The 12577-nt window shown below is 44.4% G+C and overlaps 1 protein-coding gene across 7 annotated transcripts in view; it reads left to right on the forward strand.

The window, feature by feature from the left end:
• MYO7A (myosin VIIA) overlaps window positions 1-12577 on the forward strand; it is a 105202-nt gene that overhangs the window by 52023 nt on the left and 40602 nt on the right. For 4 of the 7 annotated variants that reach the window (XM_064644838.1, XM_064644839.1, XM_064644842.1 and 1 more), the window contains 10 exons: window positions 29-171; window positions 272-385; window positions 1200-1353; window positions 2018-2094; window positions 3457-3576; window positions 4813-4955; window positions 5336-5546; window positions 6032-6167; window positions 6571-6677; window positions 9300-9356. In XM_064644838.1, the coding sequence (XP_064500908.1) occupies window positions 29-171; window positions 272-385; window positions 1200-1353; window positions 2018-2094; window positions 3457-3576; window positions 4813-4955; window positions 5336-5546; window positions 6032-6167; window positions 6571-6677; window positions 9300-9356 (1262 nt within the window). The remainder of the gene's footprint in view (window positions 1-28; window positions 172-271; window positions 386-1199; window positions 1354-2017; window positions 2095-3456; window positions 3577-4812; window positions 4956-5335; window positions 5547-6031; window positions 6168-6570; window positions 6678-9299; window positions 9357-12577) is intronic. The other 3 variants (XM_064644841.1, XM_064644843.1, XM_064644844.1) reach the window with 1 other exon arrangement.

The following is a 12577-nucleotide window of genomic DNA, read 5'->3' on the forward strand; positions in this document are numbered from 1 at the left end:
TCTAACGCACCACAATTCTTCCTTGCAGCTTTTGGGAATGCAAAGACCATCCGTAATGACAATTCCAGCCGATTTGGGAAGTACATCGACATCCACTTCAACAAGAGAGGAGCCATTGAGGGGGCAAAGATTGAGCAGTACCTGCTGGAGAAGTCCCGGGTCTGCAGACAGGTAAGGTGATACACGCCGAGGTGCAGGAGCTGTCACTCTGTCAGCCAGCCTTTGTGGTGCTGTTCTCCTCATCGAGCTGACTCTTGCTCTTCCGCTGCAGGCCCAGGACGAGAGGAATTACCACGTGTTCTACTGCATGCTGAGGGGAATGTCGATGGAGCAGAAGAAGAAGCTGGGTCTTGGGAAAGCCACAGACTACAACTACCTTGCAATGGTGAGAGCACAGCAAAACAGAGGTTCGGTGGTGTGATGTGGTGCAAGGTTGTTAGCAAGGGAGAAAGAAGAGAGGTGCTTCTGAAACCAAGAGCTGCTTTGCTGGTTATGACCTTCCTGAGACTTAGCCACAGGGTTTGAGGGACTTCTTTGTCCTGCCGCCACAATCCTCGCAGTCTTAGTGCAAACCCTTAACCTCTGTGTCTAGACCCGGCTATTTCTGCATTTCCTGTGGAGCAGGACACAAGCTTGGATGGCTTTGGTGTATGGTGCCCAGGCCACGTGTTTGGAAATAAGCAGGGTGTTAGATATGACCTGATGCTCTTACAGCAGTCATGGACAGGGAGGAGTGCCTGGCTGGATGGCACATTCTCAGCAGCATATGGGGCTGAGCTGTATGTGCTCCAAGTGTCCAAATGAGCCAGTGATCTCCAGCCCCATTCCCTATATACCAGTGTTGATGTCCAGAGAAGCTGATAGAAGCAGGTGTAATTAAGGCACATCAGCAGCAAGGCTGGAACACAGCTTTCTAGTTGGATTGGTGGGAGCCTCCAGCTCTTTATCCCCATCTAAGCGAGCTTTTTCTCCTCTGCTGATTGCTGAGGGTAGCTGGGGGCAACAGGGTAAGTGTAGGTCATGAAACTGAGCACTGAATCGTAGAGAAGACCAAAGGGCTGAGTCAGATCCACAAGTTCAACATCATGCCTTAAACAAAATATCTACTGGTTTACGAGGGAGACCTGAATAGCTTAGGCTTACACCCTGATGTTCTCTTGCTTTGACTCATGCACTGCGTGCCCTCTTTGCCTCCCCAGGGTAACTGCACAACATGTGATGGCAGAGATGATAGCAAGGAGTACGCCAACATTCGCTCCGCTATGAAAGTCCTCATGTTCACGGACACAGAGAACTGGGAGATCTCCAAGCTGCTGGCTGCCATCCTGCACATGGGCAACCTGCAGTATGAAGGTAAAAGGACAAAATACAGGGACATGATCCAGCACACCGCTGCTGTTTATATTCTACATGCTGAGAGGGAGCCAAGCTTAGAGATGGAGGGCTGTATCCAGAACACCTGCCATGGTGCCATGCCAGTGACTCAGGTGCTTATTGTGGTGTGTAAGGAAAAGAAAGGAGGAATAGTTCCACCTGCCCACAGCAGGGCTGCCAGGCTGCAGTATGCTCAGTGACATCCACCTTTTTTGAATGTGTTGAGATTGAATATGGCCACAGGTCATTCACTAGACTCAGGTTTTACAAGGAGAAACTAACGAAGTGTTTGACATGTTCCTGTGTGATTGGATACGCCTTTGTAAAGGTACCAAACAGCTCTGCTGTCAGAAATGACACAGTGATTTAAAAAGCCTCTTTGAAAGACAGAAGCCTAAAGCATTAAGATGCTAGAAACATTTCTACCCAATCAGTCATTTAGGGTGTCTGGCAGAGCAGAGTACAGGTCCTGCCAGCAGCAGGACTACAGCAGCTGTGTGAACTTTCCTCTCCCTTCTGAAGTCCAGATTTTGCCTGGACATCCCACAGAGGCAGTGGAGAAAGACCCTTTCCTTCACCCCATCCGCCTTCTGCAGAGACATGTCCCTTTCTGATGGCTTTCCCTGTGCCTTTCTTTCACCAGCTCGGACCTATGACAACCTGGATGCCTGCGAGGTTGTTCAGTCAGCATCGCTAATCACTGCAGCATCGTTGCTGGAGGTCAGTGGCTCTGCAGTGCTGCTATCCCCTTTCTGACTTGATCCCATGTTTCTAGTATTGTGGCAAAACTTCATCTGAGCCAGCCTCTCCTTGCACCACGAGGCTGAAGAGGCCTGGGTAAGCCAGACTGTGCCTTGCACTGGCAGCAGTGAAGATGGATGTCTCCATCTGAGCTGAGCATCCAGAGGAGGCCACAAAGAGGCTCAGAGGGCTGTAGCACCTCTTCTGTGGAGACAGGATGAGAAATTGGAGCTATTCAGTCTAGACAAGAGAAGGTTCCAGGGAGACCTTAGAGCCCCTTCCAGTACCTAAAGGGGCTACATGAGAGCTGGAGAGGGACTTTTGACAAGAGCAAGGAGTGACAGGACAAGGGAGAATGGCTTTAAGCTGAAGAAGGGCAGGTTTAAATTAGATATTAAGAATAAATTCTTGACTGTGAGGGTGATGAGGCACTGGAAGAGATTGCCCAGAGAATTTGTGGGTGCCCAGTCCCTGGAAATGTTCAGGGTCACACTGGGTGGGGCTTTGATCAACCTGGTCTAGCGAAATGTGTTCCTGCTCATGGCAGGGTGTTTGGAACTAGATGATCTTTAAAGGTCCTTACAACCCAAACTATCCTATGATTCCATTATTCTATGATCTGAGCTCCCCTTCATGACAATGGAAAGAAAAAGACCCTCTGGTGGCACATCATTCTTAAAAGGACATCCAAAATACCTCAGTCCATAGAGTGTTTTCCTCACTAATGTAAAGAAAGCTCATAACAGTAGCTGAGACAGAGATATCATTTATGCTCTGTGTATCTGAAGCGAGGTGAGATGACCCTCAGTCAAACCACCCATGCAGTGGTTGGAGCCTTCTTCAGCAGCCTCCCCAAGAGGTAACAGGGCTGCCTCAGGGACATCATCTCCATATGCACTGCTGGTCCCAGAGTATGATCCACAGCTCTCTGCAGGCTGTTTTCATGTACCTTCCAGAGTGGACATTTCCCTGACTTCATCTGAGCAGTATGAGAAGGTGTCAAGGGGATGCAAAGCTGCATCCATACTATCCATAGCATACAGCGTTCCAGGCTTTGCTTTCTCATCTTCTCTTCCCACACCTCATTAATATCTCATAGCAAATCATGAGAACACTTTCCATATTAAAATACAGTATAAAAATGTTAATTATTCTCTCTGAAAATGTCCGTGTCATCATTTGAGATACTTCCCCTGTACAGCTAAGAACAGTCATACCTCCAGCTGTGGGGGACTGCACTGTTCCTCTCTGGCCATGCATAATCAGGACAGTAGTCCAGGCCGTTGTAAGGATGCCTTGTGTCATAAAGTCAGCGGCTCTGTCTGATGTTGTCACTGTCAGGTTGAACCTCAGGATGTGATGAACTGCCTTACCAGCCGGACTATAATCACCAGGGGCGAGACCGTCTCCACCCCTCTCAGCATGGAACAAGCACTGGATGTGAGGGACGCTTTTGTAAAGGTAAGTCTTAGGGAATTCCCTTATGCCTCTGTTGATAAATTGAAGATATCTGCCACTTTTGAGACTGAAACACCCACTGCATAGGAAAAATATCTCGCTTGGTGCTGGTGTGAGCTCAGATCAGCAGATGGCCTTGAAACCATGTTCTAATTGGGATGCACAAAGAGTTGAAATGGTAGGAGACTAGGTAGCCTGGTCTTCAACAAATTTGCAATCTGGACTTGAGATTGTCTATACTCAAAGGTGACCTGGCAAAAGGAGCCAGCATTCTGAAATGACTTCACCTCAGCTTCAGGAAGAGTTCATAGCTGGACCCCTGGGGTCCAGCTGCTATAAATCAGAGGAGCTCCCACACCTGAATTTCAGGATTTGGACTTGTCAGCAGCAGCAAAAAAAGCTGAATGTCACAGGAACAGGGATAGAGCAGTTCAGCAGCCATCAGAGCACTTAGAACATCACCTGAGGCTTTGGGGTGATGAACTTTGATGGGGTGGGTGTGCATCACTGCTGTGCTGTTTACAGCCTCATGTAAGACTGCAAGACAAGCACTGGTGGCATGCTTTGACCAGCTTGGGTACCCACTCTATCTGTGGGGAATTGGTAGATCAAGCTAGCTGGTTTGATAGCTAACTAGTCTGCAAATCCTGGCATTGACTTCTCTAGTGGTAATGGGCCTTTGAATCAGGCTCCCCTCATGGTAGTGCTGCTATGGCTTATACAGTAGAAATTAGTACAAGTTTAAACATGGAGTTCTGGAATTACTGAAGCAGCAATAGCTGTTTAGTTAAATCATCAGACTGTTCAGCCAGTGCTCAATGTTTCAGTGAGCACCTTGTCCAGGCAAGACGTCCTTGGCTTGGCTGGCAGTGTCACATGGCTCTGCTGATCTGTAGAGAGATATGTGTAGAAACCGAGGAAAATACTGTCTGGCTTCACAGAGACCTCAAAGATCCAAAATTTTTAACTATGCAAATTTGTGCTTTTGCTTACAGCTGTAAGACAACTGTCTTTTATCTAGGCTTTCAAGTCTGTTTTCCTTGGTCTACATAATGGTTTTTGAAGCTTTAAACCATGCCAACAGTCTGGCACAAATGTTGATGAGCATGTCCCCAGGGACTGTCCAGTTGTTGGCCATGCTTTAGGCAAACCTGTGCCATCATGGGTGAAGTGGTGCCACAGATTAGCAGGGCAAACTGCTGAACTGTCTCAGTGAACTCCATCCTTGGGATGTTGCAGGGAATTTATGGGCGACTTTTTGTATGGATTGTGGAGAAGATCAACGCTGCAATTTACAGACCTCCTTCCCAGGAACTCAAAAGTATCAGGAGATCCATTGGCCTTCTTGACATCTTTGGTTTTGAGAACTTCACTGTGAACAGGTATGAAACCTGCAAAAGGAGAACCAGGTCTTAACCCTCTTTCGCCACCCCAAGCTCAAGGTCTTGCAGTCCTTTCACCTCTCCTGAAGTGAACTGGACCAGGCTGGACCAAGCCTTTTCCTATATGAGAAATTATCATAGCTAATCACTTGCAGCAGATAATGTATTTCCTAAACTGGTTTAGACTACACACATATAATGGCTATAACAATGGTTTGGGGGAGAAAAACTGATTGTCTGAACCAATAAGAGAATTCTAAACCAAAAGCACTTACTGAGTGGTCAACAACGTCTGAGGGTTGCTTCAAGCATGGAGAGAGATACAGAAAAATAAATCATGGTGGATCTAAAGTGTCCTTTTCTTGACCTTTCCTTCACAGTTTTGAGCAGCTGTGCATTAACTTTGCAAATGAAAACCTGCAGCAGTTCTTTGTGCGCCACGTCTTCAAACTGGAGCAGGAGGAGTACAACCTTGAGAACATCAACTGGCAACACATCGAGTTCACTGATAACCAGGATGCCTTGGACATGATTGCCATCAAGCCCATGAACATCATCTCCCTCATTGATGAGGAGAGCAAGTTCCCCAAGGTATGTTTTGGTCTCAGCCTTGCTGCCAATGACTCTCTGGTTTTTATCCCCTTTGTACATGCATGCTGGCACCCTACAAGAGATCTCCTCATCCCCAAACACACATTCACCAGTGGATTGCCTATTTATAGTTTTTATTGCACTCTTACATTTTCTTCCATGAGTATCACAACCATGCTAAAAGAAGTGTTTCTGACGGAAAAATGTGCCTGCAAGAGGCTCAAGAATGTCTATTAACAATGTTTAAGAGAAAATAATGTTAAATATACTCCTTTTGGAGCATTATCTTGAAAATAGCACAACATACGAGTGGTATTTAATCAATTTCTGTAATTTCTGCACCTGAGATACTCTCTCCAATACATCTTTTCTCAAAATAAATACACATTGTAACCCGAGACAAAAAAGAAAAGGGCTATTGACTGGGAAATTATTTTAATAGGAATAACCTTGGTTAAATGTCACATCTTTTCCTGCATGCACAGGGTACAGATGCCACCATGTTACACAAGCTGAACTCCCAGCACAAGCTTAACACTAACTATATTCCTCCGAAGAATAACTATGAAACCCAGTTTGGCATTAACCACTTTGCTGGAATTGTTTACTACGAAACAAAAGGTACGGGGCAGTTCCTGGTGCACTGCAGGGTACAAGGGGATGCTATGGGGCAGATGAGCTGCTGCTGTGTTGGAGCAGGGGTTGTAGTCCATAGTCAGTGTATTCCTTTTCCGGCTGCAATGACTTGACCCTCCAGCTGTGTCCATGAGCTGCACGGTTTGGTCCTGTTTCATTCATGTGTGCCTGTGACAGAATGGCAGTGCTTTGCACCACATGCATCTTTGATCCAGTCTCAAGATGCGCCTCTGTCTTCCTTGTCATGGTCCCTCTCTCTCTGCCCACACATTGCTCCCATTACCTCACCAAGAACATCCAGTAGTCCAACAATGCAGAAGCTGCTTGCAGCTCACATACTGCCCATGTTGCACTGTGTCATCTATGTGTTGTCCCATTATTTCCCTAGGTTTCTTGGAGAAAAACAGGGACACGCTGCATGGAGACATCATTCAGCTGGTGCATTCCTCAAAAAACAAATTCATCAAGCAGATCTTCCAAGCAGATGTGGCAATGGTAATGCAGGCAGGAGAAGATCTTTATTCACAAGGAGGGGCATTCCTGGAAGGGGTGGAACATTTGCAGAGTCATATAGCTCTGATGCTGCCTGAGGTCTTTCAAACCTGTTAGTGTGAGCCAACCATCAGAAAGTGTTAATGCAGTGCCATGGGTACCTCCACGCTCACACCCCCAGTTCACTGCATTCGGTTCATCAGATATTACTATTTTGCTGTGGTTGCTCCTCTCCTAATTGTGTAGGGATTGGAACAATTAGATTTGTGATTGTAGAAATCTTAGAGAAAAAGAGCTGTCCCTTCGAGCTGAGTCATCCAGATCTGTGTATAATAGAGTGAGAAGTAAACTCAAAGAGGTCAGGTTTAGATTAGGTATTAGGAAGACGTTCTTTCCTGTGATGGTGATTATATACTGGCACAGGTTGCCCAGAGAAGCTGTGGTTGCTCCACCCTTGGAAGAGTTCAAGGCCAGGTTGGATGGGGTTCTTAGTAACCTAGTCTAGTGGAATGGGGCCTTGGAACTAGATGGTCTTTCAGATCCCTTCCAACCCAAATAATTCTGTGATTCTAAGTAAAAACCAAATACTTGTAAAGCAGAGCAGAACAAAGGGATAATCTTGCTGGCCATTAAGCACCGCAATAGGACTGGGAGAGACCAGTCAAAAGTTGTGTTTTACTGTTACAACAGCAGAGAGATGGAACACTGTTAATGAAAGGCGAACTTTAAAGCACCCCTTTCCCCATCCCAGATCTCCAGGAGGGTTGGTTCTTACTCCATACTCAGTATGAGAAAAGACTGTGTGGGCTGAAGCTTTAGAGAAAGGTACAGTTATTGTTTTAACCCTTCCCACCCCATTTGAGCATTTATTATTGGGGTACCAGCTTAAATGTTGAGATTAGTGGCTATTTCACCATTAATAACATAAATATATGATGTTTTCTTGAGTAAGTTGAACGTCTACATCTCCCCACAGAAACATCATCATCCCTGCTCCCAAAATTAAAGTATAAACTGTTTAAAATATCAGCCTTGCAGAATCTGAATGTCTACACAGATCAGTCACTATGGCCAAATCCCCCAGTCTTTCCCTAGTTAAAGCCATGGGACTGCAGAGGGTGTGGGCATGACATTTTTCAAAGCAACAACATTTTTTATAAGTCAGAGTCCCATTTCCAAATGCCAGCCAATGCCACTGATGGACCAAGGGACTTAGGGACTTTCAGGAGTGCCAAACAATTTTAAGTGCTGAATTCCTTTACCTGTTAAGGGAAAGAAATGTTTACATTCCCAACACATTTCTTTAAATATGCTACATGCTCTTTTGTAAGCCTTATTTGCAACCTTTAGCCATTCAGTTTTGTTCCTATTGAAATGAATGATCTTTATCTTTTTGACTTCATTAGGAATAAGATAACATTTATCAGCCCCGATTAAACTACCAATTGGCATGACACTCCTGGTGGGTTCAGAGCTATCCTCAAATGTGGATATGCCTGTGGAAGTAGACACTAACTCCCTTAGCATCAGTGCTGCTGCTTACTTTGCTTTTTATTGCTTATTCCTCTCTGCTTTTAATTTTTGGTGCGAGCTTTGCAGTTCACCTTGGAAATGATTTCTTGCTTTTTTAGGCAGAGCAGAGATGTACTCTGGGGAATCAATGAGAGGGTTTACACAGTCATGCAGACTTCTTCACAGCAACACCTACCCAAACATCTTTAAAAGATACTGGAAGTATATAATAGCCAAGTTGAGATGTTCACCTGGATGTTGTCTAGGACTTGAGAACTGAGACCTTTTAAAGCATCAGAGCACTTTTTTTTTTTTATGTAATTCCATTAGATATCTTCAGAATTGGTCCCAAGTGATGGTCTCTGTGCTTTGATACTTTAATGGTCTCTGTTTTCCTTTTCTGAATGAGAGATTTTTAACCTCACTGTCATGGAACTGGAAGAGGAGAAAATATTGTGTACCAGCTCCCCATGTCATGCACGTTAGTGTGAACCTGGAGAGCACTAATTCCCTAAATACCATTCCTCTAAGAAACTAGTTGGTATGGTGTGGCAGCACTGCTTGTTCAAGGAACAGGTAGAATAAGCAGTGGAGGATGGAACCCCATAAAGGGGAAAAAAAAAAAGGAAATCTGGAGCTTTCCCCTTGGCAAAAATTTAAATTCTATTGAAAATACCTGATTTGTTGGATTAAAATTAGGGAGGAAGGGAGGGATTTCTTTAAAATTTTTGTGGAAAATTGTTTTGTCCCGGTACCTTCCCAACCATTGTATATTGACAGCAGAGATGTGTGAGGGAGAAAGAGTGGGCATGGCTGAATTTGGATGGATAACGAGTGAGGTTAAAAGTCACAAGAATTGTTTCCAAGAAGCAAGAGCTGGACAGTGCCAGTTCCCTCAGCTTCAGGAATACAAACATGGAGACGAAGAGGAAAAGCTAGGAAGGGGTTAGACAAAAATCTAAGAATTAATGCATTATGATCATAAGATATATTACAGATGGACCTCCAAGACTAAAATTGTGAGGCTCCCATTTCAGTTATTCCTTCTTTTCACTATTTGCTCTTCTCTGTCTCTGTTTTGTGTTTTGTTTTTTTTACCTGTGCTTCGTGTAGTTTCTCTGTGGCTATGCATCCAGCACATTTGGCCAGTCGCCCACACCCACACCAAAGGTAAACCGAATACATGAGTTCTTCTGTTGTATGTTCACCTCTCTTTGGCAAGGATTGTGCTTTGCTGCTGTTGGTTTATTCCTCTTCCTGCACTATCTATAGAGGATCCATTTCAAGTGACCAATGTGTTGGAGAGCATTTTTACACCTTGTTGAATAGATATGAGTGTATGATGTGTCATTTATTTCTAGGATTTAACTCAGAAGAGCTTTTTAATGATGGGAATTTGGTTTGGATAAAATCAGAACCAGGCTGAGCCAAACTTTTGAGGATTTTTTTTTTTCTGATATTTGAAGAATTTTAATTAACTTCAGATGGATCATCTGTGGGATTTGGCTGTTGTTTAGCATGGTGCCACCATTGGCTTCAGTGGGCCATTATTCTTCCATGCAACTGCAAATCAGTCCTTGTTTTGCACTTTTGGAGGCAAGAAGATGACAGTTCATGTGTGAAGAGAGACCCCTGGATTGCATTTCTGGTTGCTTGGAAATGCAGTCATTCTTGAGGAGGGTTAGTTCTTGTTCAGGTGAGATCTCACATCCAAGTCTTCAAAGACACAGATAATACAGAATTTTGCCATGATCATCAAAACAGGCTTTTGGCACCTTTGTTAGGTCTTTCCTGTTGCATCTCCTCTGCTGACTGGTTCTGATAGCTTCCCAAACCTTGCTTGCTAGGTATTTGGCCATAAGTAGCATGTTGTGTGCTAAAGCTTTTGTGATACAAGCTTTGTGACCCTGCTCACATTTCCACGACAACCCCTTGATAACCAGAGGATTATGTTGGAGATAGACCTGACTTTCAAAATTCAGATCCTTGCATGGGGCTGAATTTCGTCCCTTCTTACCTCTGCAGTGTCTCGGATGTTTGGACTTGGAATTCCAGTGAGGAGGATATGACCCAAAATGACACAAAGCCATCCTTTCCAGAGGTGGACTCCTTCCCCTCTGTATCATAATTAAAACTGTTTGGATTGGAACATATCATTTGATCTTACTCTAGAGTTGTAGCAATGCCCTACACACAAAAAAAGTCCTTCCTGAGTCAGGATACAAGAGAGTTGGAGATGGACTTTGTATAAGAGCATGGAGTGATAGGACAATGGGGAGTGACTTTGAACTGAAAGAGGGTAGGTTTAGACTAGATATTAGAAAGAAATTCTTTACTTTGAGGGTGGTAAATCACTGGCACAGGTTTCCCAGAGAAGCTGTGGCTACCTCATCCCTGGAAGTGTTCAAGGCCAAGGTGAATGGGGCTCTGAGCAACCTGGTCTAGTGGAAAGGGTCCCTGCTCATGGCAGAGGTTTGGAACTACATGATCCTTAAGTCCCTTCCAACCCAAACCATTCTATGATTCTGTGATTGTATGAGATTAAATCCAGGAGAGATTGTGAAAAATCTGTCAGAAATATTTAGGCCAGTTTTTCCTCTGAAAACATCAACAGGAGATACAGAGAAATGGGAGACATTATACTGATGATTTCTATGAGTTTTGTTGTTGTCATAGTTGTTCTTATAACAAAACCTCATGTTTTCTAAGTTTTCTAGTGAATATGTTCATATGTGATAGGCACTGAGGTAAGGGTGGAACAGTCAAGATAAAAAATATTTTTCATATACATATATATATATGTGCTCATCAGTAAGCTTTATAAAAATGGGGGTGTAGTTCAAAATAGTGATACTTGGCACTGTTATACAGCCCACATCAACTTTGCACCTGAAGGCACTTTCCAAACTGCACAGCCTTTAGGAGAGAGACTGTCTCTTCACTATAATGTCACTGCGTAATCTGCTGTGAGGTGGCCTCAGCTTACAGTTGTCACCTGGAGGCCAAACCAGTGACATTGCATATGAAAACATAACAAACAAAAAGCATTATTTTTCTCAGACTTCAGAAAAACAGGCTGAGAAACAGCATGTCCCATTGACATAGCCCAATTTAGTGACCTTATAATCCTAAAGAGATGGGAGGATGATCCGTTGTCCAGAACCTTTCCCCAAAGTGTTGCTGGTGGTACATGCTCTGCTCTTTCCCTAACTCACCTCAAGTATTTCAACTTTCTGCATTTCCACTGAAGCAGGCTGCCATCTCCCTGGCAGACCCTCTGCCGAGCACAGTGTTTCTGGTGCACCATGCAGCCTTCTCCTTCAAGGAGGAGAATGTGCAGAGGGGCATCAAGGAATAACTTCTACCATTTCTGGCTCAGTGACATTTTTCCTTGTACCTGCCATTCTTCTGTTTACTTGGTTTGAATATTACAAAGGAAAAGAACTGGTGATTACCCTGGCTGGCACTCTGGGTCTGTATTAAGGCCATCCTACCTAACATAACTTGGTGTCCACTTTAATTCGCTGAACCTATAAAGTGCAGATAGGATGAACTGTTTTCTCAGCGCTGGACAGATAACTACCTAAATATGTCCAAGACACCAAAGAAAGGAGTCTGAATAGATCCCTGGAGATTTTGCAGCTTCACAGAAATGCTGGGTAATGTCCTGATGCTCCTGCTATACCACTGAGGATCTAAGACGCCCATGCTGGAGAAACATCCTATTGTGTCCTGGTGATGTATTCTGCCTTGACTTTTGCCTCGATGTTACTGCAAACAGCCACGTACATGTTTGCACCTCCGAAATTCAGCCTAGCTTGAGGTGGCAGAAAGAAGTGGCACTGAAGCATGTCCAAATGTCATGCTGGTCTGTAGATCTTTCTGAACTCTCTTCTTGGTGATGCTTCTCTGTAAATCATCTAATTCTCTTCTTTTTCTTCTTTTTCTCTTCTGCTTTTTTTTTTCCTCCTTTGTTGTTGAGCACAGACGGAGTGATACCTCAGTGCTCCAGTCTGGGCTGCAGCACTTGTGAATCCTGCTCATCCTTCCCCATGACACACAGTTCTCATCCTCCCTTGTGATAGGCTCTGTGTGGACACCAGTGGAGAGATGGTCTGAGTCCCAAAGACATCACAGTCTCAAAGTTTGAAAGCTAAGATGTGCCTGGGCAGAAGAAAAGCAGAATGTATCAGCCCTTTCTCCTTCAGGCTATGGAGACTGGGTCTGGTTTTAACTAAAAAATGCTCCTCCTCTGCAGTAAATCCTGCATTTTCAGTGCCTTTCTGGCCTGTGTTGACAGGGTGCTCCAGTTCTGTTTTTGGGGTCATTTTGTTGGAAAAAGGGAAGAGATGTGATCCTTGCCACACTGGTGTTGAGATGAGGTGGAAGGC

This window comes from Pseudopipra pipra, chromosome 2, assembly GCF_036250125.1.
Source record: "Pseudopipra pipra isolate bDixPip1 chromosome 2, bDixPip1.hap1, whole genome shotgun sequence".
Classification (NCBI taxonomy): Eukaryota; Metazoa; Chordata; class Aves; order Passeriformes; family Pipridae; genus Pseudopipra; species Pseudopipra pipra.